The 27699-nt window shown below is 45.9% G+C and overlaps 1 protein-coding gene across 4 annotated transcripts in view; it reads left to right on the forward strand.

Annotated features, from left to right (window-relative positions):
* The window catches only part of SETD1B (SET domain containing 1B, histone lysine methyltransferase), a 57364-nt gene that overhangs the window by 23082 nt on the left and 6583 nt on the right, over window positions 1–27699 (forward strand). For 3 of the 4 annotated variants that reach the window (XM_074606211.1, XM_074606213.1, XM_074606212.1), the window contains exons 7-17: window positions 9918–10688; window positions 15670–15840; window positions 16795–16882; window positions 17785–18002; window positions 18098–18230; window positions 18966–19424; window positions 21694–23247; window positions 25495–25661; window positions 25960–26091; window positions 26747–26866; window positions 27243–27380. In XM_074606211.1, coding sequence (XP_074462312.1) covers window positions 9918–10688; window positions 15670–15840; window positions 16795–16882; window positions 17785–18002; window positions 18098–18230; window positions 18966–19424; window positions 21694–23247; window positions 25495–25661; window positions 25960–26091; window positions 26747–26866; window positions 27243–27380 — 3951 coding nt within the window. The remainder of the gene's footprint in view (window positions 1–9917; window positions 10689–15669; window positions 15841–16794; window positions 16883–17784; window positions 18003–18097; window positions 18231–18965; window positions 19425–21693; window positions 23248–25494; window positions 25662–25959; window positions 26092–26746; window positions 26867–27242; window positions 27381–27699) is intronic. The other variant, XR_012589750.1, reaches the window with a different exon arrangement.

Consider the following 27699-nt stretch of genomic DNA (forward strand, 5'->3'; position numbering starts at 1 on the left):
TGGCCGCAGGACGCAGACCCTGAATTGGCACACATTCGCCCTGCCAGTTCGGATTTGTTCACATAATGCAGAAGGGGTGACTGTCCAGGCAAGTTTCGCATTGGGGCACACACGGGCTGCCCAGGCATCTCTGATCTCGGGCTGGGGGCCAGTGACTCCCCGTCTCATACTCTCACTGTGTGAGAGTGATCTGCCCAGTTGTATGGTCATGTTTGTCTCGGCTCAAATCTGTGCAGTCAGGGGGTCTGGAAGCTTCCAGTCTCAGTGTTGATGAATGTGGACCCAAAGGATGTTACGTTAGCTTGCACTCTTCCTGGAGCTGTCCCTGCAGACACCAGAGAGTCTCTTGTGCGTGTTGGAAGCCCAGGGGCAATGTCTGGTTTTTCCAAATATCCCGTCTTCAGTGATCTTGCCAACAGGAACAGTATAACCACATCATATGCCTTGAAGCTTGCAGTTCAGAGCCTCCTTTCCCTTTTGGAAGGGAGAAAGACCTGAATTAAACCACCCCTTTTGTGGAAGGTGATGCACTTGCTAGCAAACAGAGCAACCCCCTCATCAAATTATTGCCCTCTTTGCCAATTCATCTCTTCAGGCTTTCTGCTGAGGTATATCTGGCAGTTGTTTTCCTACTGGCTTAATTTATGGCTCTGAGGGTTGCTATCCTAGGAATCTCTTGCAGTGGGCTCTTGAAAGTCATGTTGAAAACTGAAGTATGGTGCTCTCTTGCTGTTATGAAGAACCTACAACAATTTATTGTTGTTTAGCCAATTATTTGTCAGCCAATGACCCCTCCCCACCTGGGAAGCGGAATCGGGGAAAAATCAAGAAAACTTGAGGGTTGGAATATAAGCAGATTTAATAAAATAATACTAAAAATTAACATTAATAATACTAAAGAACCGATATTGATCCTGATAGCAATATAAAATATATGAGGATTATACTCATCCTTCAGTACTTACTTCAGTACAAAGCTGTGCACTCCCAGCAGTGAACAGCAAATGTCCGATACTGTGAGTGCTACGGCTTCAGGAGGAAGGGAAAGCCTTAGGGGTCCGATACTGGGGCAAGAAGTTTTCAGGATTGCAGCCATGATGTGAGAGAAGAAACTCCTCGGCAAACTTTCTAATTTATATTGAATGTGGTGTTCATGGTATGAAATAACCCTGTTGGCCGGCTTGGGTCAAGTGCCCGGGTCTTGCTCCTCCTTATCCCTGCACCTGGCTAGATCGAAAAGAATGAGACCTTGAAAACCATATACCATAGCTGTCTATAAAGTAAATATTTTCACAAATTCAGACACTAGAGTCTCCTAAAAGCACGTTTTTCCGAAGCATTAGAAGACACTTTACTGAAAAGTAAAATGACTGAAAGAGAAATTAATCCTGTGTTGCTCTAACCAGGACACTTGCCAAGAGAAGGGCTTTTTGAAGGTACTGCATGCTGGTTGAGTCTTCTCCCCTTGGGATCACATTTCTCAAGTCTTGTTTTTGGATCAGTGAAGATCTGGTTACCTCAGACCACTAATGGCACTGCATTTGCTTCCCATCTTTGTCCTCTTTGCTTCACGTAGAGTTGTCTATCCTCCCCTGGATTGCTTGCTAAGTAAAAAAAGTTTTTTAACCTTGTGGAGATGCTTAGAGGCTGCTTAAGTGGGTGTTTCTTACTCCAGGATCCATCTCAACTCTTGGAAAGAAGAATCCATACATTGTTTCATACAGCTATGGGAGCTCCTATGTACAGTCAAGTAAAAATAGCCTGAACCCCTCCTGTTCAATTGTTGCGTTTATTTTCTCTTATTTTTTGGTTTGTGGACCATTTCATGCTTTGTGTCACATCAGGGACTTTGATTTGGGAAATACTGATTTAAGCTACTGCTCTGTTTCTTTCCTTGGAGACATTACCGTTATTCCACTGTCCTGTGTGGAGAAGGCAGAAGATAATCCCCTCTGGAGTCTGAAGTGGTGCCTCAAAGCCGAGACCCATCTCAGATGCACGATGCGTATGAGGGCCTGCAGGACACTGGCGGTGCAGATTTGCATGAGTCTGGGATACTGTCTTTGGCACTTCTGCCCGTTGTACAGGAGTCATTTTAGCTCATTCTGTCATCTTAATTCACTAGATTTTCTAATGATGGCATGGACCATTGGGCAGCCTTCCATCTCTCCCTCTGTCCTTAAAACACAAGTCAATTTACTTATGTTTATAGTGCCAGGAAACACTGAAAGTGAGTGAGGAGACCTTTTCCCCTTGTAAGCATTAGCTCCATGTGCTTCCCTGCCTTGAGAGCCCTTCCTGCCATGCACTGAAAGCACAGGTAAGCTTCTTCCTCGCATGCTTCCAAATCCCAACTTGTGGCATCTCCCCATGTGCAGGATGGTCTAATTAGGGATCGGCACCTGAGGCAGCACATTGCGAGACACAAACAAACACCGTAGTGGCTTTTACTCACCCCCGTCCCCCTGTTCTGGGACTGCCTGGGACTTCTGGGGAGTTCTCCCTCTATCCTTCTGTGGTTTCAGGTATCATCTTAAAGTTCCCTCTTGGCGTTAGAAGAAAAAAAAAGAAAGCGGCATGAGTTAGGCTGGTGTTTACAGTATGTTTGTTTACAATGAGCAAGCACTTGAATATTATTGTCACTTGTTTTACTTGTTGCGCAGCCCTGTAGGTGTGGGGAGGATTGTCCATGCCAAAGCAGCACTGCAAATAAGTACCAGACCAAAACATAAGTTGAGCCAAGACAGTGTATGTGTCAGGTAGGATATTGTCATGTTGTAGAGCTTGAATTCTCTTTCTCAAGTAGCGAGAGATACTTTAGCAATCGATAATAAAGAAACCACAACACCCAAGTAATGTCTCTCCTTCTGCAAGAAATCCCTGCTCCATTGCAGCCTTTTTGATGCCCCATTTTGTGGGTCACAGCGGTGAGTCCATCACCCTGATCTGTCTGTGTTCTGCTTGTCTTTGTCTCCAACCATTGCCTGCGAGTTAGATTTGCAAAGAGCTGTATAAATACATAGCTATATAAAAATCTTGCAGTCTTCTGTTCTTGAGATAGAAGTACATGTTGCTGAAGATATTTATAATCACTGATCCATAACACGTTAATCTTTCCATTTGCCTGTTCCTGTGCTGGGCATTTTATTATAGTGCAAATAAACCTGAAAGCTGTCTTTGTTGCAATTAAAACCTGCCGTGATTGTAATCGCACACTCTTGACAGCAGCAGGAGGATGGGTGCCCTCGTAGCTGCCCAAAGGAGGTTGAAAGACGTGACTAACCAACCCAGGGCGTCCGGGGAGGAGGCAGTAAACAACCTTCAGCATAGATCCATGCTGCAGTGGTGGTGTGCTGGCTGAGGAAAGCCACCAAGGGGGGTGATGATGATGGCACAGTTATCGGAACAGGCTTGAAAGCACACCCAGGAAGGTGCAGGGAGCTCTTTACTCTGTGTTTTTTGATGCTGTAGCTAAACTGCTGGCAAACCACCTTGAGTAGCTCTGCCCTCCCTTGCACCGCTGGTAGCAAGTACCACCCTTGTGTGTGTTCTTTCAGAGGGTGAGCTATAATTATAGTTAGTGAAGTAAAAATAGTTGTATGTATAGTAAATACGGTACTGAGACTGTCTTGTTCACACCTGGCAGCATGAGGTGTGAACGCTTAGCATGATCCCTCTGCCATGTCATCGTGTCTGAGTGTTGCACTCCCAGTAAGCAAAGGGGACAGTTCGGAGGCACAGCTCCTCTTGACGTGCTTTGCAAGAATGTGTGGAACCTGCAGGTCTTCTCTAGCTAAAAGCAGATTAAAAATGAACAAAGTAATACTCTCTGAAGCCCTTGCTGTGCTTCAGTATGTAGATTTTGGACAGCAAGAGGTATTTCACTCTGTTAGCAAAGTGAACGGTGGTATTCTCTGGGCCAAACTTGAATGGACTTGTATTTTTTTAAAGGAGTTTTTAATTGAAATTGTGTCTTTGAAGAAGAGTTGCAGATGGCTGGTTTGCATCCTCAGCCTTCCTTGTTGTCCTGGATAATGTAAGAAACATGGCAGGTTTGAAACGTCTCATGCTCTTTAATGTGTTCTGCCGAAAGAATCTAAGAGAGTGTTGTGTGTTAGAGAACATGGGCTATTTCACCCTGGGATCCCAGTGTGTTGCAGTAGGGCCCTTTCCCCTGTCCGAACGCAGAGCGTGGGCAGTGAGGAGCACGGTGTGAGCTTGGTGTGGGGAGGCAGCTGGGGACAGGGAATAGGAAGTCTGAGGGACCTGGAGTCTATTCTTGACTCTGTCAGCGAATTGCTGTGTGACCCAGTTTGGTCAGTTGTCCTCTTTCCCTCACCTATGAAGGTTTTTCTTTCCTTACTTTTTTTGTAAGGATAAAGGGTGAGGCTTGCTTACTTGTGAATTTTTTAGATCCTTGGGTGGACTTAGTCCAAAACCAAGTGATGACCATTTGACCAGGTTATGAGCTTTTTGTCCAAGAGCCACTTCTGATTTTATTTCTAGATTTATTAAAAAGCTGCTTCTTAACATTTTAAATGGCAAGGCTTTTCAGTATTTAAATGCAGAGGGTTTGAAGTTTTAGGGCTTAAAGACTGAATTTTTTGTTCTGTTTGGTTTCTGTGCATGCAAGTTACAGCAGGCTTAAGGGTTTGATACTTCTTGCAAGCATGGGATGCTTCATTTCATTAAAGCTAATGACCTTGCATTGTGCTGAGTGCCATTGATCCTGCATTTTGTTATTTTGATGCACCAGAGACCAGCCAGGCTATGACAGAGTATTTGCTATTTTCAGTGATATAAATTCCCTACCTCAAATGTAAGTTATTTGGTACCCAGCAGAATATTTAAGTGAAATTAACTCTGAGTTGATGGTTCTCAAAAGGCGTTCTGAAATTTTTAGTAAATTCTTTATCAGGTGGCCTTTTTAAAAAGAAATGAAAGCATGCGAAGTTCCTCTGCCTGTAGGAAAGGTACCAAATAGCACATACGATGAAGCTCCCAACCGCTGCTGCGGTGTCAGTGCTCCCTGGGTTGGGGAGAGAACAGCCTCTTCACATTCGGAAACCGCCAGTTCTGCATGCAAATATTAGGATGTAGTCTCTTTTTTCTGCAGCTATGAACATTTGCTTGCGAAATGCTGGGTATTGTTCTGAGATGAGACCGATAACCCTGCATTCAGTGGCTCTCCACCCTGTCCCTATTCAGGCTGATCCAGGAGTGAAGTCTCAGGATATTCCCTTCACTTAACTCAAGAGGCTTGGCCTGTGCTAAAACGCACTGTACCAGTATGAAAGGTGGCAGTTAGCATTTTGGGTGAACAATGAACGAGGCCATTTATAACCAGTTACGCTGATGTGAATCTCTCCCAACAAATTTGCATCATTAAAACACCTTTGGAAAAATGTGTCATGCATATAATTAAATACCTGTTTTGCTAACTCTTAATTTAATTAATGCAAAGTAAAGATGGCAGCACAAATTAATTTAGCTGGAAATGGCTTTTCTCTCGGTGGGCTGAAGGGAGGTTTTTGGGAGGCATTGTACCAGATGCCCTGGGAAATGTGCAGGTGAGCTCCAGGACTGATTGACAGTTTTTTGACAGTGATGGCTGTGACATCCTCATAGCAATATGTATGCCACATACCATCTCACTTTTTTCTCCTTATGAGAGCAAAGAGGGAGGCCAGCTAGAAGGCGATTTCTTTGGGAGGACAGTGTAGCTAACTTTTAGCACTACCCTGAGAGGTATTTGGTAGCAACCACAGTAAATGCAGCTTCAGAAAGGTGACTGAAAAGAAATTCACATAATAAAAGATCCTCCCATGTCTTCCCTCGGTTTTTCCCTCTGTAGTTTGATTTCTCTCACTTGGTGCCCATGTTTTTCCCCCTTAGATACAGCTTTCCTGTAACTGTTCATCTGCTTTAAATATTCATTCCTCTTAACTTTCTTTAAAGACTTCCTTGTAGATGATCATCTTCTGGTTTGACCTCTTTCCTAACCTTGTGTATTCTTTTTTTTTTTTTTCTCCCCTCCCTTTTTGATCGTCTTCTCCCTGATGCTTAATCTTTTTCTCTTTCCCTTTCCCACTTGCTTGGGATAAAATTGGAGCACAGACTGTCTTCACTGTGCAAGTGCAGGTGAGTTGTCAGCCCAACGTTGTAGGAAGCAGGGAATCTGTTGTTGCTTCCTGCAGACCCATCTGAGCACCAGAAGAATTAAAAATAAAAAAATCTTTCAATCTTCCAAAAATGCTAGTTTTGGCTTTAGCAGTTCTCATTTCAGCTTAAGTAAAAATAAATGCATGTATGAATGAAGAAAGCTGCTGTGTGCTACAACATGGAATGTGGCTAGTCCTACCACCTCTCTGCAATTTCAGGATCAGCTTTTTCTATCTGATATTTCCTTCAAGAGGGAAAACTAACCTCATTTATCAAACAGGATTCTTTGGTACTGAGACTGAGTAAAGGGCTGCGTGGATGGGAGTGGGTTCTAGGTGATGGGCAGAAGCAGTTTGTGGCTTGGGGGTACAAGAGCTCCCCATGGCACTGCCTGGTGCTGTTGCTCCACTGGGGCTTTGTGGGGTGACTTTCCTCCATACCCCATCAGATGAGATGAATGTGAATATGAAGCTGATTTTTGTCTGTCTTTGGTAGCCTGAACACTCCTGGCTTCCTATCCAATGCTGACCTTTAGCATCATCCAGCTTTTGCAATTGGAGCCAGTGCTTTTAACAGTGCCTTTTGTGTTCGTTTATTGAAAAACAGTGTCTGTTTCACAGGAAACTTGTTTACACCTGCCACAGTCTCATCTTTACTCTTCCTTTGCCCCTTTCACTGGAGCTGCGGTAGTTGAAACTGTAGAATGTCCTTTCATTCCCCAGCATCCTCGGCATGGGACGTGACTGCAATAGAGCAGCTGGGGAGAGGATGCAGAGTGTGAGACCCATGTAGAAATGTTAGCCAGATGTGGACAGCTCAAGGAGGAGATGATACAGTTTGGCTCTGGAAAGACTCAAGTGCAATGAGTTACTATTTCTGCTTCTCCTTTTTGAGCTGTTAATTTTAGAGTTTACAAAACAGCCCTCAGAGTACCTCCCTGCATGTACAGATGCACTAAAGCAACTCAGCAACTATGGGAGAGTCCCCTCTCCGTTACCGTTAGCAGGGGGTCGATAGCACTCGCTGCAGGGTTTGCCCGGCTCGTGCTTTCCGCCCTTCTGCGGGGGTAAATGGTGGTCTCCTTGTTGAGCTGAGGGGCAGGGCATCTTCAGACCACTAAAATTGCGAGTGGCTTTTTGAGGGTGACCCATGCGGTGTGTGAGCCGGTGGGTTCATGCTGCAGCAGAGGAATGCGGGGAAGCCAGGGTGAGGGGAGGTGCTAGGACAGGAGGATTTGCAAAGCTGCTGTTGCAAGGATTGTGCGCAGCCTGCTCTCTGGTGGTAGCTGCTATAGCAGAGATGACCTTTGATAAAACGTGAAGCATTTGGTTTGATTTGGATAGTTGTAGTTGCTCAGCTTCAAACAGCTACCGTTCATAGCAGAGTCGTCAACCTAGCTGCTCTTGCTTTTGTTCCCTTACCCCTGTGCAAAATTCACAGGTTAAAAATCAGAGTAGCTTCATGGAATCACGGAATTTTTCAGAGTTGGAAGGGACCTCTAGAGATCATCTAGTCCAACTCCCCTGCTAAAGCAGGATTGCCTAGAGCACATTACTCAGGACTGCATCCGGGTGGGTCTTGAAAGTCTCCAGAGAAGGGGACTCCACAGCCTCCCTGGGCAGCCTGTTCCAGTGCTCTGTCACCCTCACTGTAAAGATGTTTTTCCTCATATTTGATCGGAACTTCCTATGTTCCAGCGTGTGCCCGTTACCCCTTTTCCTGTTACTGGGAACCACTGGAAAGAGTCTGGCTCCATCCTCCTTAGACCCACCCTTTAGATACTTGTAAATATTAATAAGGTCTCCCCTCAGCCTTCTCTTCTCCAGGCTAAAGAGTCCCAGCTCTCTCAGCCTTTCATCATAAGGGAGATGCTCCAATCCCTCAATCATCTTTGTTGCCCTACGTTGGACTCTCTCCAGTAGTTCCCTCTCTCTCTTGAACTGGGGAGCCCAGAACTGGACACAGTATTCCAGTTGTGGCCTCACCAGTGCAGAGTAGAGGGGGAGAATGACTGATGAGAACAAAGCTTGCTTCCCAGCAGCTCTCGCCAGTGCAGATTCTCCAGTGTCTGATAAGGGCTGAACTGTATTGCTCTTTTCTTTCAGACTGGGGAGACTAGTAGGAGAGCAGACAGAAGAGGCACCTGCTGGCATGAAACATGGAAGAAATAATCATCTTTGGGATCTTCAGTCCAATTTGGCTGAAAACAGCCAGCAGGTTCCAAAACTCTTGCCAGGATTGAGATAGAGAGAGGCACTTAAAGACCACTTGATCGTGATCTCTTACTGCCTCAGCTGGGCTAGAGCCCGCAGCATCCAGGGCAGGCAGGAGAGCTGTGGTGGAGGTGGAGCATTGCTGCTGTGCTCTGGTCTATGCTGGTGAACATGGGGATGCTCTTTATTTAGATCAGCTGGTGGCAACATGCAAACTGTTTGTCTGGCTTTTTTTGCATGAAGCTGTTGTGAGGAAGGAAGTGCTTGGTAAGTCGTTCGAAGGAGGCAGGCCAGTCATGCTTGTAGAGAGTCTGGGAGAGAAGGTTGTGATGAGTACTTCTGCTTTTCAGTCCTGAAAATAGCTGAGGGATGTTTGCTGTCACAAGACTGGTGGGTTTTGATGATTTTAGCTTGGAAAAAAAGGAAGAATGGGAGAAATAGGTTTGGAGAAGGTTGTTGGGACCCTGTCTTATGTTTGCTGACATCCTGCTAGTAAAAGGTCAGCCCCATTCGTGTTTCCTAGATAAACTGTCAGTGTATTGGATGTGTCTTCCAGCAATATTTCATTGCTATGTTTCTTAAGAGGATTTATTTTAACAGTACCTGAGGGATGTGACAGTCATACATATGCTTTCCTTGTGCTGTAGACAGCTTCAGAACTGAAGTGGCTGTAGGACATAGCATGCAGGTGTGACCATTTGCTGTTGAGGATGGATCTAGCTTGTGAGGCTTTTCTGTTGTACAAGACCTAATCTGGCAGCTTTGAGACTTCAGAGCAGGCAGGCGCCCTCTGTTTTAACCTGCTTTCCATCCCTTTGACAGTGGAGGTGGTACATCGTTTGAGCATTTTATGTAACTCTGTATCTGTATTTCTTGTGGCTAGTAAAGTATTCGTTTTGCCCAAGAACATGACATATGCTATGTCTTTGAATCCCAGCATTTATGGCTCTGATGTTTAAAGGCAATTTAAGCAGGTTTGGGGTTCTTTTTTTCCATGTGAACTGCTGTGGTCTAGTCAAGATAACTTTTAGTAGCAACAACCATGTGGAAGTATTGTCTTCCCGTAATTAGAGGTTAAGAGTTGACAGCAAATGAGCCAGGGTTTATAATTAAAAAAAACGGGTAATTCTTTGTGCATGGTGAAAACTAAGGAATAAAAACTCATGGTGTAATGTACCTGTCAGTATTAGATGCAAATAAGAGATAATGTATCTTGCAGTGAAAGACATTTGGGATTGTGTGTATTTCACCGAGCATGGGAGCAATTCCTCCTATTCCATAGAAGCTGAGGTTTTTGTTCAGTTGGTACTAATGCTCTTTTAGAAAGCTTTTACCTCTCTGCTTCCTGAGGTCTGACATGGAAGAGAAAAGCTTCAATAGGCACCAGCTGCTCAATGGGCCCTGTCTTTTCAGGGCATCGCTCGCTTTTCTCCGTTCCCAATTAAAATGTGTGTTAAACTTAGCTTTTGTTTGAAGCAGCTAGCGCTGTGGTATTTAATGTAAAAGGAATGTGCTCCTCACCTTTTCTCTCTCTCGTCACAGGGTCAGCATTCTTCAGGGGAGGACATGGAAATCTCTGACGACGAGACCAACCCTGCGCCCATCACCAGTGCAGAATGTGCCAAAACCATTGTGGTGAACTCCTCTGTCAGCAACACAGCTGTGATGGCCCCATCAATTCCCCCCATGCCACCACCAGGATTCCCTCCTCTTCCTCCTCCGCCACCTCCACAGCCAGGCTTCCCGATGCCTCCACCGCTACCTCCTCCACCTCCACCCACTCACCCTGCCGTCACCGTCCCACCACCTCCGCTCCCGGCCCCCCCTGGGGTCCCTCCGCCTCATATCTTGCCTCCGCTTCCTCCGTTCCATCCTGGCATGTTCCCTGTCATGCAAGTGGATATGATAAGTGTCTTGGGCAACCAGTGGGGTGGCATGCCAATGTCCTTCCAGATGCAAACTCAGATGCTGAGCCGCATGATGCAGGCACAAAACACATACCAGTATCCGCCTTTCATGACGGGCCGGATGCAGTTTGTGAATCTTCCACCATACCGCCCTTTCTCGATGGGAGCAGCTCTTGGTCGTGGACAGCAATGGCCACCACTGCCCAAGTTTGACCCCTCGGTTCCACCACCGGGTTATGAGCCAAAGAAGGAAGATCCCCACAAAGCCACTGTGGATGGAGTCCTCCTGGTCATAGTGAAGGAACTAAAGGCTATCATGAAAAGGGACCTGAACCGGAAGATGGTTGAAGTGGTAGCATTTCGGGCATTTGATGACTGGTGGGACAAGAAGGAACGTCTGGCAAAGGTAGGCTTTCACATACTCTGTGCTGGATGCTGGGGAGAACTGTTCATAGTGCTTGTGGCCAGGGCATGGGTAAGCAGGGATCTAGAAACTGACTTTAAAAAGACCTCACAACCCTAAAATTTTATGGTAAGTAAAACAGAAGCAAAAAGTAAAGCCATGGAATAGCTTTGCTGTGAGAAACCACGTTGCTTGAGGCTGCTGAAATTAAATGGGAGGAATGCATGTCCCTGTCGCTTATCTGCCTCTGTGCCTCCCCGCGGGGCTGATCTTCATGCTGAGGCAGGCAGCAGGAGTGTGCTGGCAGCAGCAGACCTCAGCCTGCAAATATCTGGAAGATTCTCCATCGCTACAGGCGCCTGCCTTGGGACAGGTTAGCACCTGAGTATTAAACCTGGCTTATTTCCATGATGTCACTCCATACATGCAGGCATTTCATGCTGCTTTGCCATCAGAACAAACATGGTCTGGGAAGTTTAGTCCTTCCTAGTCATTGATGGAGGTACCCTGTGCAGAGTTATGTCTGAACAAGTGTGGAGCCATAAATGCTCATCTAGGAGTGAACTCCTGCTCTGTCTCGTATCATCCCGCTGATTTGAAAGTGGGCCTGAGGAAGAATCATAGAATACCAGGTTGGAAGGAACCTCAAGGGTCATCTGGTCCAACCTTTCTTGACAAAAAACAAAGAAGTGTTTAGTTCTCAGTGTCATCCCTCTGCTTTGCCTCCAACTGGGGCCACCTCAGGGCAGCTCTTTCTGTGCGAGAGACTAAATGCGGCTTGTGCCTTGCAAGACTCTCAGAGAGCATGTTCATCTTTGGCGGCGCGTTGGTCTAACTGGCCTGCATGGCTGCTCAGTGTGTCCCGGCAGGATGCACCCACCATGCTGCAGCATGATCCAGGAGGGTTCTGCAAATGAGCTGCTTTTTCAGCTGTGTTTCGGAGTACTGTATTGTCTTTACACAGGTGGCTCTGAGGAAGGGCTTCGCCACACACACACACACACACACAACCACACATCCTTTTCTTTTTCCCCCTCAGTGCAGTAGTTCCTGGTCCTGAAATTTGAAAAGTTTAGCTGATTTTTTTTTTTTTTGGTGGTCTGTCACACTGTTGGCTGCCTCCTGAAAGGGGTTTGCAGACGCCGAGATCAGGAGACAAATGTGCAAGTGCTTCTTGCATCTAAGAGGAAGCTGAACTTTAGCTCCAAAAAGCTAAAGTCAGATGCAACAGGAGTGTTTGAAACCATCAGGCCACTATTTTGTGTTCCCTGCTTTGTGTGATGAGATCCATGGGTATTTCCAGTTCTCTGCGCTCCTCCCACCTCCCCAGCGTATGTACGCAGCAGCAATTAATTCAAAAGTTGAACGTTGGCCAAATGCATGAGAAGTTCCAGGGATTAGTTAAGAAAACAGCTTTGCATGAATCGTCTCATCCATTCTCAGCCAATTTAAAGTGTACCTCAGCCAGCAACCAGCTCTGTGATCTAGTATGTGAATTTGTCTCTACCAAAAAAAAGTTAAAGCTACAGAAAGGTTCATGCAAACCTCAAAATTAGTATTACAGTAAATTACTGTAAAAAACCAACAAACCAAAATCAGCACCACAACCTGCAGATACACCTTTGATTTCATATGCCAGTTTTCAGAGCAGTATCTTCACCACCTGCTTTTGTAAGCCAGTTGTGTGTTAACTGTAGCGCCTGGGAAAGCTCCTTGGCTTTCCAGAGAGGTTGGTAATGCTGCTGGTTAACAGCTGGTTTATGACAGTGTAATTTGCTCTGGCTTAGAGCTGGCTGCGTGACATGCGGCGAGAAACCCGATCCCTTTCCTCCTGACTAATGCTCAGAGCTTCTGCCTCCTACCAGCGAGCGTGTGCTAACAATTTTGGAAGAGTTTCCAGAGCAGTAAGGGGAAGAGATCCAGTAAATAGTTGCAAAAGCAGCAACTGAAGTACCAAATAAACTGTTTTAAACCAGACGTCCGCAGTGAAGACGCAGAAGCAAGTCGAGGCAGGTCTTCAGCGTCTGGTCGGGCTTTTTTATATCCCGACCTATGGCTGGATTTAGCATGTTCCTCCCTCACCTGGAATTTGTAACCCACTTTGGGGAAGGGAAGCTGACTGTACCGCAGCAGTTTGCCACAGTCCTTGCCACAGGTTATGTTGGATGTGAGCAGGTAATTGAAAATATGAAATTGCTGCATGGAAAAACACTTGTGCTTTCTGTCCAGGAACAGAAATGCCAGAAACATTGCTGCTTCAGGGCACTGCCTGGAGAAGCCTCTGCCAGGCCATGTGTTACTGCCACATGCAGAAAAATCACACAGATTTCAGAGCCTCCTTTCTCGTAGGCACTCCCTGACACTGGTGCGGGACAGGATTCCTTCTCAGTCATAAGCTGCCTGCTTTTGCCAAAGGAAAACAAAATATGAGTATTCAGCTTAAACTGTACCTTCCTCTTGCTGGTGTCTTTATGCATATGTGAGTATGAGCTGACAGGGCTCCATGGTGGCAGGTGGAGGTCAGTTCCCCATGTACTTTGCCATCACGCTGATTTTTCTAGAACGGACCAAGACCTCCAGGCACTGTTTGATCTGAAATGACCCTCCAAAACAGGCCCTGCATCCCCATTTCCTCCCTCCTAATGGTTTTAATTGGAGCTCCTCATGTTTTTCCTTACTGATTGACAGTAGTGAAAGAAATTATTTTTGGAGGTTTGGAAGTATAAATAAGACAACATATGTGCTTGTTTACATCTTTTTTTCTTTAGAAATAAATCAGGCAGATTTGTAGGGAGACATAATATCTTTTAATATCTCCTATCCTTGGACCATCAGCTGCAGCAGCCCTCCTGTTATTTCACAGGGGAGATCAAAGCTCATCTTGGAAGCGCATGAGCTCCACCGTATGCCAGTTCCTACAGGAGGAGTGTCTGTCTTTGGTGAGAAGCTTTGCGGGTCTGCTGTCTCCCTGACCGTCCCCAAGTGTAGGAGGAGGAAGCCTTGTGGGTTTCTTTTTTCCCTTGACTGACCAACAATGTTCAAGTTTAGTAGGACAGCAAATGTTATTTACACAATCCTGCTGGCAGTCCCTGAACCTTCAAATGATGCACAAGAAGGCAACACACTTGTCACCTCCTGTGCCTCAGTTTCTCTCTTTTCTCTCTGTTTTTTGTCCGCTACACTCCATCAAAGGAATCAACTTGGGCAGCTGATTGACTGCCGAGAAGTATCATACCATAGGTAAAGGGTGGGAAAGCTCAAGGGTAAAGCTGGTGTCCTAGGTCAGGCAGGATGGAAAACATATGGGGTGAAAGCTGCTAAGGAGCATGTTGCTAGGGAAGGCAGCACTTGTGTGCCTGAGCTAGGGGAAAGCTCTTCCCTGTTCCCAAATCTAGTGATGGGTTTAGGTTTGAAAGCCTAAGTAAGATGCATTAAGCAGAGTGCCAGGAATAATCAGCCATCCCTGGCCATGGAGTGCTGCCGCCTGGATTCTCTGCTTGATATTCCCATTAGTCTTGTCCCTTATTAGCAGGAGAGCTGAGCTTACACTTCCTCTTCGGTGATTACAGCCAGCTTCAGCAAATTAGCTCTGTTATTGTCTGTAAGAGAAACCGACTTTTAGGCGGTGTTACACCACTGGCTGATGCAAGTGAATGTTACCTCCAGTGCCCTAAGCTCAAGAAGAGTGTGGTGTGTCGCCCTCCGTGATGCTCTCCCTGGCTCATCCGCCTCTCCACAGCTGCAGAGGTTTGAATTCCTGCTCTTCCTTCACACCTCAGCTCTGGTGAAAAGGGCATTGTTGTGGCTGAGCAGAGATGAGGCTGTGTGTCTAGTTACCAAGTATTTTAGACCCTTAGGTGTTTTGCATAAATATTTTGATTTTCCTTTTTCCTGGGACTGCAGCCTTCTGACAGTTTTTGTGGACTTGGGCTGTGGTTGTTAAGTGTGCACAGGGATGTGTGTGATTTCTGACTCGCTATATTGTGCCTTACACTAAAAAGAAGAAAGGTCTTCCCAACTAGAAGTTCTGAAGTTGCTTTCAGTTATGTGGGTTAGCAAATGAAGGCAGATAACACAGCGTTAGGCTAACTTGCCTAAGGCATGCTTGAGTTATTTGTATGAGGTATATGTGTAGCTCTGTTTCTCATGTAGCTGTCACCAGGCCAGATGGGCTCCTGCAGCATTTGGGAGTTCGGGGCTGGTGGTGGTGTATGAGGATGGTGGTGTATCCCAACTCCTTAGCTTCCCTTCAGAGTTCGGGACCTTTGTAGAGTAGCTGCTCCTTAGCACCTGATAGCTCCTGCCTGGGTGGAGGAATGTGTTCCCTTGGGCTGTCGAGTCCTGGGTTCATGGTTGCACCTTTTCTTTCCCTTTCATCTCTCCTTTTTATGGCCTTTGCTGCTAGCATCTGCTTTGGATTCTAGCCTTCTGGAAGGTGGTCACTGTGGTCTCCGCACCAGGCACTTGAGGGGTCTGAAATGAGCCATGGGGGCTAATGGGTCTGTTCATTTCCCTTGTCCTTTCTTGGGAAGTACTTTGGCCTATGTTAAGCTGTATGTGAAGGAAATTGAGATCATGTTTTGAAACGCTCAATGGAGAAAGCAGGGGTGTCTGCTCTGCTACCTGCCAGCATAATGGCTCCAAATGCAAGATCACTTACTGTCCCATGCTAAGCCACTGTTCTGGGAGTCCCAACAGTTTTGTCTTAATCAGTTTTAGTGCCTTGTGCAGAGAAAATAACTTCTTAAAATGCAAAGGGGAGAAGGATTCTCAGAGATGGAAAGGTATCATTATCAAGAAAAGCTCTTGCACCTTCTCCCTTTAAAGTGTGTGGCCATGAGGTGCATTTTCACATGCACTTACCTTTAGAGAAACTGATGCCTGGGTGAGGCAGTGATACTTCACAAACCTCAACTGTCTAAATGGTTTCCAGAGTTGATGTGCTTCCCAGGAAACTTTCTCAAGTGTGCTTTCTCTGTTGCAGGCATCTCTCACTCCAGTGAAGTCTGGAGGAGAACTGGAGGAAAAACCAAAGCCAAAGGATCGAATTGCATCTTGTCTTTTGGAGAACTGGAACAAAGGAGAAGGCCTGGGATATGAGGGAATCGGCTTGGGCATTGGGTTACGAGGGGCCATCCGATTGCCATCCTTCAAGGTAAAAACAAAGATCTGTCCTCATTATGCTAATGTTCCCTAAAGGAGCAGTAGGAGGACAGACCCCTCTAGGTTTGTGCCCCAAAGCCCTGCAGGCTATTAGCCCCACTCTGTGTTCACTTGTGCAGTTGCTTCTGACAGCATCACTCGTAACACACCGGTACACTGTAAGAGCAAGGATCCTCTTTCCCAGCCTTAGCTTTTCATCAACCACTTGTGTGAATTGTCTGTAAAGGATCTCCCTGCTCTGCAAGGTAAATGGGACATTTGCCTGTGTTCAGGACGCAGCGTTTCAGCATGATTGTAAAAACACTTATGCTCGTAGTGCTTTACACAGTTAGTTATTTGCTTAGAATGTCTTGCAGTTTGGCAGCTGAGTCTCACCTGAAGTTTGGTTAAAAGTATTCTCTGCCTCATGTGAGTTTACAGAATCAGACTTGCAAGCATAGGGTCACCTATTTTAAAGAGCGTTTGCATAAAAAATTAAAAGTATCTTTAAAAAAGTATGGGATGGGGGTGGGTAGAGGGGCTTCCCTGAAATTAGGATTTTGAATGCAAAGAAGGTTGCAAGTCAAGGTTTGGGATGAGAGATTCTGCAGCCCTTATTTAGAATGCAACTTGCTTTGAGGTTCTATAAGATGTCATTGGCTCAGGCTCTCTTTCTGTTCTGCTGCATCTGGATTTGGCAAGAGTTTTCTGTGTCATCTTCAAAGTACCTGGTGATGACATGCACCGTGCTGGTACCCAGAGTGTTTTGATGCAAATTGAAAGGGTAGAATTTCATTCAAAGTGAAATTCGGTTTGCAAGCAAATAAAGGGATCAAGAGCTGGGGAAGTGGCCCTTGGTTTCTGGGTGTAAGTCACCGTGGCAAAGTAAAAGAGTAGCAATTTGCTTAAGAAGTTGATTTCTGCTGTTTCTAAACTTTTAGAAATGCTAATTGTGTCTTTTGTTCAGGTGAAAAGAAAGGAGCCACCTGAAGCTGCCTCAGCAGGAGATCAGAAGAGAATCCGGCCCTCCACTTCTGTTGATGACGAAGATGAAGGTTTGCAAAGCACATTTGTTTGAAACGCAAGAGTAGATGCAAACCACATGCAAGCTGCATTCTTTTAAACTTCACAGCAGTGTGCTCACTTACAGTTAGACACAGAGTCAAGGATCTGAGCCAAAACCCTACTTCTCACAAAGCTCTGATCAGCTGGGAGATGTCTCTTCTGGATTCAGTTATCGTAAATTCACTGGCGGGAAATTTAAGACCCACATTTTATGAATAACTCATAACCTATTTCAGTTCTGCTGATGCAGAGCTGGTCACCCAGTAGAGGGAGCCCAGATGAGTTCCTGGACTGTTCCAGGGGCGTGCTTGCAGCTCACTGGGTACGTTGTGGGAGAAAGCATTTAAGAGACAGTTTGCCCTGCATTTGATTTTAAAACCAAAGCAAAGTTATTTGCCAGAAAAATCTATTTGAAAATATTTTAACATTTTTTTTCCTGGAAGCATGAAGGAATAGAGATGAAACAAAGCTTTCAATACCATTTGTTTTGCATAAATGAGTGAGTTCAAATTAGTTGTGCCATAAAGTTGATTCAGATTAACAACTAATTATGAAGTCAAAGTATAGAAGCAGGGTTTTGTAAAGCACTTAAGTAAAACAAAAAGGGATTAAATTGGGCTTACCTGTTTGACCTCAATTGTGCCATGTCTCCTAGCTGCGCTGCCTGTAGCTTGTCAGCTTTGGTCAGCCGCATTTTACCATCTCTGCACTCAGTCTCACCCTCACTTGCACTGTGAAATTAGTCCCCTGTAAGCCTGGTGACTCACACACCACATGGGCACATTGCTCCTAACTTGGATCTTCCCAAAGAAAAAGTTTCCATTTGTAGTCAACTCTTTCCCTTGCTTGCAAAGTATTTGATGGCAATTTCCTTCTTGTTTTTGGTCACCAGAGTCAGAGAGGGACAGGGATGCTTCCGATACAACATCTGACCTGTCAAAGAAGGATGCAGAAGCGGTGGGGCTGAGGCGGCGACCAGCAAGGCCACTGGAGCTCGACAGTGAGGGAGAAGAGGGAGATGAGACATCAGGGAAAGAGGAAGAGTCCTCCTCAGAGAAGGAAGAGGAGCAGGAAGAAGAGGGAGGCTTGGTGAAAGGAGCACCTGGCAAGGTGTGTTGGTTTGTCATTGCAATTTTGAGTGCTGTTGTTGAAACGGGGTCTCAGAGTCAGACACTGTTCATTTTTGGCAATGCTTTCTTCCGAAGGAGGAAGATGAGGATGAGGAGGAAGATGAGGATGAAGATGAAGATGAGGAGGAAGATGAGGACGAAGACGAGGACGATGAGGAGACAGGCATAGACACAAGTGATAAGGAGGAGGAGCAGGACTCTGAGGAGGGTAAGCAGTTCCAGCAGAAGCAGCAAGCATGGCCTTTGGGTCAGGTGTGGTCTCCCTTTTGTACTTGTGAGCTTATTTTTTTTATATTTGTGCACCATCTTTCACTGAAGGGTAGTTTTATACAAGATAACGCATACAGGTATTTTTAATTGTTACTTGTGAGGCTTCCACGATCACTCAGTCTGTGGGTCCCTTTGCAATACCTCTCCAGCCCCTAAGTGATCTCAGCTCAACTTGATCTCAGCTCAACAAACTCTTAAAGCCGGCCAAGTTTGTGCTTGTTTTATGGAATGTGTGTGGCTGGGAGAAGAAGGAACCAGATTTGAAACAGGGGTAATTTAACCACTAATAACTTTCTGACCTATCAATCAGTTCCTGCTCTGGAAGGGTAGTTTCCACATTTTAAAGCTGTGTGTGAAGGCAGCAGAACATCTTAGTACGGCCCCAGTAAAGACACAATCCACCAAGAGACCCATGTGAGCAAGGTGCCAGGCAGCATTAGCTCTGCTGCTCATAGAACTGCCTGTTGTATGGTGATTGTAAGCATCCAAACACATGGTTAATAAGTCTCTGCAAAAATAAACAAATTGGGAGGCGACTCCTTCAAATCCACAGACTGCTATTGGTCCTGTTTCCATGCTGTTACAGTGTGGAAGTGATATTTGCTCCTGTAATAGATGCTATTGTTTAATGAAGTCAGAAAGCGGAACTAATGGTAATTTGTTCCTCTTGTAGATGTAGCAAGTCCCTCATCTTCCAAGGCTGAAGTTGAATCATCCGATGAAAGTGAGGACTCCTCTGAATTCGAGTCAAGTTCGGATTCAGATGACGAAGATGAGGATGAAGATGAGGAGGAGGAGGAAGAAGAAGAGGAGGAAGAGGTGGCTGAAGATCAGGACAGAGAAGCCATGGTTGCTGAGACAGACCATGAACCTGCTGGTCATGAGCTTCCTGATGATGAGAGGGAGACTATTTTGGAGCTGTATCCTGTGGATGACTACATGGATACAACAGGCTTGGGACTCGCAGAGCCAGCTTTGGCAGTAAAAGACGAAGGCATGGAAGAAATCAAGGCAGGAGAAAGTGAATGCGGTGAAGTCCCAGAGGCACGGATTGCTGCTGAAACACTGAAACATTTGGTTATGGAAAGAGACCAGGAGACGAAACTTGCGCTGTCTCCCATCTGTAGGCCAGGTATGCTCTTCCATGTGGTTTGGCATTTTTTACCACATTTCCAAGAACAGTACTCTCACAGGATCTAATATGTATGGTTTTGTATTTCCCTTGTTCTCTTTCTTCCTCCAGTGTTGCCTCTAGGCTAGGGGTTATCTGTACAGGGAAAGTGTTCTGTGCTGAACTTTCCTTCCTAGTAAGGAGCTCTACACATGCCATCTGCTACTAAAAATACTGTGGTTATTGTATCCAGAATCTTATCCTGGGCCAGTTTAGTTAGTGTCCTACAGGAACTGAACAGTTGTCATCATCCGAGGGTGACTGATTGGATGGTGTGGTGGCTGAAGCTCAAGATAGAAAAGCCATGGCTGCTAAAACAGAACAGGAATCTGTGCTTAATGAGTCACGACTGGCTCTTTTTGGTTTTAATACCAAAGCAGTATGGGACTGGGAAGCTATATGGGGCAAGTGAGTGGAGTCTTAGAATTATATCTGGTTCCTAACATTATTATTTGTGAGGGTTTTTTTTACTTAGTCCTTTTAAATGAGTGATACTCATGGGTTTTCTGGAAGAAGGAAATTATCTTCGCTCAATACAGAGTTGTATTTAGCCCGGTCCTGGTTTCAGCTGGGATAGAGTTAATTTTCTTTCTAGTGACTGCCATGTTTCAGATTTTGTCTGAAAGGAATGTTGATAACACATACTGTTTTAGTTGTTGCCAGTTGATGTTTATATTAGTCAAGGACTTTTTTCACTTTGCCATTGAAGCTGAGAGGGAGCATAAACAGGACGAGTTGGCCACAGGGATATTCCGTACCATAGACATCATGCTCACCATATAAATGGGGGTTGGTCAGGGGGCAGGGACTTTATTTTGTGTATTCTTTTACTGTTATTATTATTGTTGTTGTTATTTTCCTTTTCCTTTGTTGTACTGTTGAACTGTCTTTATGTCAACACATGACTTTTTTTTATCCTTTCCCTTCCTTTTCTCTTTTCCCTACTGTACTGGTGGGGACGGGGAGACGTGGGCAAGTGGCTGCATGGTCCTGATTGCAGACTGGGGTTAAACCGCGACACAAACAAGAAAATGAGAAACCTTTTACAAGAACAGGAGTGAGATGCATAAATCTTGACAAATTCTGCAGATAGGGGAGAATTAAAAAGCTAAAAACTGGAGCCAAGAGGGGCAGCACATCTGGTGTGGTCTGCAGTGTGAGCCTTGGGCAGGACTGGTGTCTGAGGACTTAGAGAGCTGGAAATCCAGTCCCTGCACAGGCTATCACTCCTTGGCTGCCATAAAATCTGAAAGCCGTACAGAGGTAAAATGTTAAACTGGGCAGGACAAAGAAGAACCTGTTTTGCACAGATCCTTTCTAGAATAGGTGAATGTGCAGAAAGGACATAAATTTGGGGAGACCTGCATTTGGGCACCTTGACATGTGGAATGAGCTTTACCGGTGGGCTGTGTGAACAAGCTCACACTGCAGCATTCTTCTTGTGCAGCCCAGCCCAGTCCTACAGGAGTTACATGGATCGGACCCTTCTCCAGCAACGCTCCAGTTCATTCAGCACAAATGGAGAACACTTCCCTTCCAGCTCTCCAGGCATTGTCACTTCCTTTTGTGCTCCCACTTGAAAATGTTATTTTGAGCTGCCTAAAAAAATTCACTGCTGATTCCTTTTGGCCCTGGCCCTAAGGGGGTAAATAAACTCCAGACAAATGAGCCTGCTGCAGAGAGAGCAGCATATAAATTGCCTTATTGATACCATCTGAGTGTCTCCTCATTCATTACAAGGGCTTCCCATTTCCTTCATGTGTTGTTCAAAAGTGTTATGCTCCTCCCTTCACTGCTCCCTCCTTGGAGAGCTGGGGGTGCTTCTTGGCCTTGCAATTAGTTTACCTTCCCACATTAGAAAAGGTGATAGCTTGGGGCTCTGACAGCTCTCTTCCGAAGTTCTCGCTCCACAGGCCGCTAATTCTTTTTATGTCTGTACAAAAGGTGGTCAGGGGTTTTGAAAGCAGAAAACCTTCGTTCTGGCCTGTGTTGTAGCTAATCCTCAAATTAATAGTGCATTTTTCTTATGGTCCATTAGGGATGTCTGTGGTAGCGTCTAATTACTCTACACTCTGTGCCTCCAAAATGTAAAGCATTGGAGTTTTTAAAGCCTCCCAGTGGAATTGAGCTGTTCTGTAATTGCAGCATCTTAAACATGCCTTTACTGGCAAGTGGCAAGTAACCAAGTGGAAGCAAAGCTACTGATTCTTCTCTCTTTTCCCCCTTTCAGAGGAAGAGTCCGAACCCGCTACCATGCTGGAGCCAGAGGTACAGGAAGGTCCAAAGCCTGAATCTCAAGATGAAGAGGAGACACTCTGTCTCTTGGCTCCAGTGGGAGTCTTCGGAGAACCTCTGCCCAATAAAAGCTTCTTTAGCAAGTCTGATGACAGCAGCTTAGAAGCTCGTGTGAAAACAAAACTGCCCTCTGTAGCGGAGGAAGATGACCGGCTGCCTCGCACACCTGGACGGGAGGTGATGATCCATTCAGAGACTGATACTCTTTTGCTTCCAGCCCACAAGGTGCCATCCTCCATGCTTCCCTTACCATCGACTCCCGGTAAAGAAGAATCTTTAGTCCCTCCAGAAAAGTTCCCTGAACAACTAATGGTGACCAAAACGTCCGTGGAAGAGGAGATTCCTAGGACTCCTGGGCGGGACATTTTGGCCAAGTCTTCACACCCCCTTGTAAAGTCACAGAGCACGGACACTGTTCCAGCCACGCCAGGAAGCGATGCTCCCCTCACGGGAAGCAGCTTGACCCTCAGTTCCCCTCAAGTCCCAGGGAGCCCCTTTTCCTACCCATCCCAATCTCCTGGCATTAACAGTGGCATTCCTCGGACTCCTGGGAGAGATTTCAATTTTACGCCTACTTTCCCAGAGGCTGGTGCTACCATTCCTTGCCTTCTGTCTGGCAAGAAACAGTCAGAGGATGAACTAGATGAGAAACCCTTTAAAGAGCCTCTTTGTGCTTCCCTTACGATCAGCATGAACAGTGTTCCTTCCCCTATCCCCTTTGCCAGCCCCCCACAAGCAGATTTCCACACGGACATGGGTTTGCCACATGATGAGCCAATACCTGTAACAGCCCTGCCATGCATGCATGGAGATGGAAGAATGCCCATTGAGGAATGCAAGGCAGAAGTAAAATCTGTTTTGCTCTCATCAGAAGTACCTGCTGGTGCTTCTATTCTTCCTCCCCCACCTCCACCTTCTGTCCTTCCCAAAAGGAGGCCAGGTCGGCCAAAACGGTCACCACCTTCTGTCCTCTCATTGGATGTGTACTCGGGCAAAACCATAGAACCTCCTCCTGTGCCAGTGGCCTTGGTGGAAAGCGCTGTGGGCAAAGAGCTGTTGAGTGGACATCCTGATGCTTTCTATGGACTGAAAGACCCTGAAGCCGTCACCCTGGACTTCAGGAATGACGGTTTCCATGAGAAAATAGCAGCTGAGACAGTTGCAGAGAAACTGCCATTTAAGGAACTGGAGAACCAGTGGAATGAAGACTTCAAGGAAGAAGAAGCTCACGTGAAACCTAAAAGACAGTGGCGAAGGCAGAAGAAGACACCCGAGGACCTCCCAATGATTCCTTCCCCTGAGTATTCCCCACCCCGGCCTCAGTTCAGGCCACGCTCCGAGTTTGAGGAGATGACCATTTTGTATGATATTTGGAACGGAGGCATAGATGAGGAAGATATCAAATTCATGTGTATCACATATGACCGCCTGTTACAGCAGGACAATGGTATGGACTGGCTCAATGACACCCTGTGGGTATTCCATCCTTATATCCTTTCTCGCTGGTGCTTTGCGTTACACAACATGTGTAAGAGGCACTAGATGGTCATTGTGTAGGACTTACAATGCAAAAGACTGAATTTGTTGGTGGAAGAAGCGTTTCCTTACTAAAATAGCAATTGCTTATATCGGCAGGGAATGTTAGACTGTTTTATTCCCTGAAGCTGCAATACAAAAATACTGCAGAAGTGGCTGTTCTTGCTGCATTTTCAATCTAGGACTGCAGGGAAAATCTGTATGCACCTCTTCTGGGGAGATTTCCTCGCTAGTTTGAGAAGCTTCTGTCTGCATTTAAACCAGTCTCTCTTTTTCAGCTTGCCTCTGGAATTTCTAGTCTGCATGTACAGGGCTTTAACTTGGGGCTAAAACTTGCTGTAAAAATAATCTCACCATCTGTGCCCAAAATGATGAGTTAGTGGTGCTAGTAGCTTTAACTTGCTTTGGGTTTGAAATACTAATAAATCTGGTAATCAGCAGCATAGGCTGTAGCTTTGAGTCCTCAGGAGTATTTTTGGGACACACGTGCTGTCTCAGAGCAAGACTCTGCATGCGTACAGCCGTCAGTGGTGATCTCCAGAACAGAGCCTAAAAGGCTGTGCTCATAACCTAAGAACTCTCTAGGAATGTTTTTAGGAAGGATGCATGAGTTTATACATTAAAGAAGACAAATACACCAGTGTGTTGCTAGAGATTGTGTGGAGTTAAAATATCTCATCCCTTACTCCCTGCAAGACACAAAAGCAAAAGCAAAAAAGCCCAAACCACTTAAAATAGTCAGTGATATGATACTAATAAAAAAACAAGTGGAGGTCAGTGCTGAGCTGTGCGTTTTAATCCTTTCTTTTTCTGCATCTCAAAGGGCAGCGTGTAAGATTAAATTTATAATTATCTGCCTTCTTATACCAATGCAGTAGTCTTGAAATAGATTTATTTAATTGTTTAAAGGAAATTTGCTAAAAGGACGATGAAATGCATAATTCCCAGTGGTTCTCAATCTGTGTCTGCCCCATTTGGGGAGGCAGTTCCAAAACCAAACCAGTTTCAAGGCAGGAGTAACTGGCCCTGCAGGGGTGGGGACCACCAGCCAGTGAAAGGCAGAGGGGGACGGCTGAGGGTAGGGCTTGCCTGTGACCATGTGTTTGCATTTGGCAAGCTACATAGTGGAAATATTTGAAATCTGTTTCCCTGTTGATAAGGATTATTGTTAACAGCAAATTTACAGTCATTTTTTAAACCATTTAAAAATCATCTGCAGCCAGTTGCCAGTTCTTCCTGTGCTACACTGCATGATAGGTGTGAAAGTACCCGCAGGGTTCACCTCCTTTGCAGCAAGCTCACACCTCAGCACTCTGATCTCAGGGCCATTGCGTCTTGCTTTTTATGGTCCCTCTGCTTCAATTTTTTGGTGTTAACGACGTATTATGACTCGCAGGGAGCATTTTTGAGTAGATCTCAATCATCGGAGGCTTCATGGCTGTGTTTTTGGGGTGAGCTGCCAGTAGTACAGCTCCACTGTCCTTCCAGAAGCCAAAGACCTGAAGGTACCTTCTGCTTACTCAATGCAGTGAGTCCTTGCTAGGCCAGGGCCAGCAGTAGGTTTTCTTGACTGATCAGGACAGTGGGACTGAAACATCTGCACAGGGTCTTACCCTTCCCATCAGGGTCTGAAGGAGCTGATTTACTGAGGCTGGTGAGGGCAGCATCTCTCTCCAAGCCCTTTGGACTGAGGAGCGACTCTTGCCCATCTGTGCTGCTTCTAACCATAGTCGGTGGGGATGATTGCTGCCGTGAGATCAGTGCGGTGTCTTCAGGGCTTGAGGTGGCTGCAGGGAGTTTCTAGAGGTAGAACAAAAGCATGACACTCAAAACAGAGAAAATGGTACATCCAGATGGCTGGGCAGCTGCTGTCTGTGTACGTAGTGGGTGCTGTGGGGAAATCCTTTCTCAAACAGGTTTCTCTTGACAGCTTAACCTTTTTATGTTTAAATTTTCATTATCTCTTTACTTTAGTTTCCCGAAGCATGCAGCTAAGAAGGACAGACTGTGCTTGGTTTTCCTGTAGGCACGAGGGCTTCAGTGATTTTTTTTTTTTTTTATTTTTCAATAGTATTGCTATTTTTTGCAGCTCCCCAAAACCTTCATAATTTTCCAAGCTCCCGGTGTTAGCTCTATCTAGCTGAAGCAAGTTTTGTCTGATATCTACCCGTGGCTGTGTTTCTCCTTAACTTCTTTCCACCTACTAGCTTTTCTACCCCCAAGAAAAAGAAGCGGGATGATGGGATGCGGGAGCACGTGACAGGCTGTGCACGAAGTGAAGGCTATTACAAAATTGATAAGAAGGACAAACTTAAATACCTCAATAATAGCCGAGCTTTTGCAGAAGAGCCTCCAGCTGACACGCAGGTGAGGACACATCCTCCGCTGGCTGCCAGGGTGTGAATGGGATTTGGTTTTATATGGTGTCACGCACAGCGGCTGCTTCCTGCCTTTTGGCAAGGACGGAGGTGAAGCTGTTGCTACGCCTGTGTTGAGTTAGTCATCTGGGAGCTACTAGGGAGATGTTAGTGTTTGATGTGGGATGTTTTAGGAGGCCACGGGTTCTGCGGTGCTGTGTTGTAGCACAAGGGATTGATTGCTCACAGGGAGGCTGCAGGGTGTTGGGTCCGTTGGGTCAGCTTTGATCGCCCATTTGTCCTCTCAGGGTATGAGCATCCCTGCCCAACCTCACGCTTCCACCCGGGCTGGCTCCGAGAGGCGGTCAGAGCAACGCAGGCTCCTCTCCTCCTTCACTGGTAGCTGTGACAGTGACCTGCTTAAGTTCAACCAACTCAAGGTAGGTCACCCTGTGGACTGCTGGTTTGCACAGGGGCTGGCTGGGAGCTGGCTGAGGCCGGGGCAGAGGACCTCCTGCCTGTTGGGTCTCACCTTGGTGATGGCCATCTCAGCATTGGGCACCTCTGTGTGTGCCAGAGGATTGAATGGTACCTGGCTCTCCTGTACTTCCACATAATACAACTTGATACAACAATACAACTTAATCCAATGTCTAATACGAATAATTTATCTAAAGAAATAGGAACAGAGCAGTCACAAGGAAAAGATGACACTTAGTCCAGTGTGCTCACCTGTGAGAAGCAGAGACATGGGCTGGCTGATAAATGGCTATAAATGAGTATATGATGGTTACAGAGCTTGAGCCCTAGTCAGAACCATCAGGGTTATGCAGAACTCAGAGATGACGGCCTTAAAGGGTCTGTTCACCCCAGTATGTGCTCAGTGGTAAAAACCCAAGTACTGCAACTCTGCGGGACCTCCCATGACCTCTGTCCTGCCTTCCTGTCACTGCAAGACAGAAGGAAACTACGTCAGGTTGAAGTGCCCCAGCACTGCTTGTGGCTTGGAGTGTGCTGCAGATGCTGGGACGGCCTTTCCCTTTCTATGCTGTGCCTAATTCAGGGTTGGGGTTTTGGGGTGTTTTCTTCATGCAGTTCCGAAAGAAAAAACTAAAATTCTGCAAGAGCCACATTCATGACTGGGGCCTTTTTGCTATGGAGCCCATTGCAGCTGATGAGATGGTGATCGAATACGTGGGTCAGAACATCAGGCAGGTAAGCTGGACTGGGGTGAAATCTGAGCAAAATCCAGCCTTGAAAGAAGTGCTCAAGTATGACAGCTGGGGTTGGAGTCCCTGCTGTAAGGCGTTAGCTACATGAGCTATGCAGAGGTTGGCATGTGGCTTGGAGGTACAAGGGTGGGATTTTCAACAGCCCATAGAAAGTAAGTTCTCAAATCCTTAGGAGATGAGCTCTCAAGAAGCCCATCCTGAACTTCTGTGTTTTCAGTTAGGTCTGTGTTCTCTTGGGGTGTTGGGGATCGTATATCTGTTGAGTGGCACAAGCACAGCTCAGGTGAGTGTTGTGTAGATCTCTGCTCAGGGACCACTTCTGCAGCGAGTCCTGACTCTACACCTGGGGTTTTCCGCAGGTCATTGCTGACATGCGTGAAAAACGATACGAGGATGAAGGCATAGGCAGCAGTTACATGTTCAGAGTGGATCATGACACCATCATTGATGCCACAAAATGTGGAAACTTCGCCAGGTTTATTAATCACAGCTGCAATGTAAGTATCATGTTGTTTTTGCATATAATTGTACTCTGACATACTGATAAACTCACAGAGTCCTTGCGAACTTTGATTGGGGCCATGTTCAGAAGTAGCAGGGGGTGACAGGGTTATGATTAAATGTTAATGAGCTGCAGCAGATCAAAGCAGAGTCTAAACTAATGTAAGGAGATTTGAGAGACCTGAGAAATGAACACGCAGTGAGACAGAGTGTACTCAGAATCCTCCTTACCCTGTTGGGGGACCCTGACCGACACTGTTCAAACGTATCTAAAGAAATATTTCCGTAAAACAAACCAAATTTTAGCATTGTTAT

This window comes from Larus michahellis, chromosome 13 (assembly GCF_964199755.1).
Source record: "Larus michahellis chromosome 13, bLarMic1.1, whole genome shotgun sequence".
Lineage (NCBI taxonomy): Eukaryota > Metazoa > Chordata > Aves > Charadriiformes > Laridae > Larus > Larus michahellis.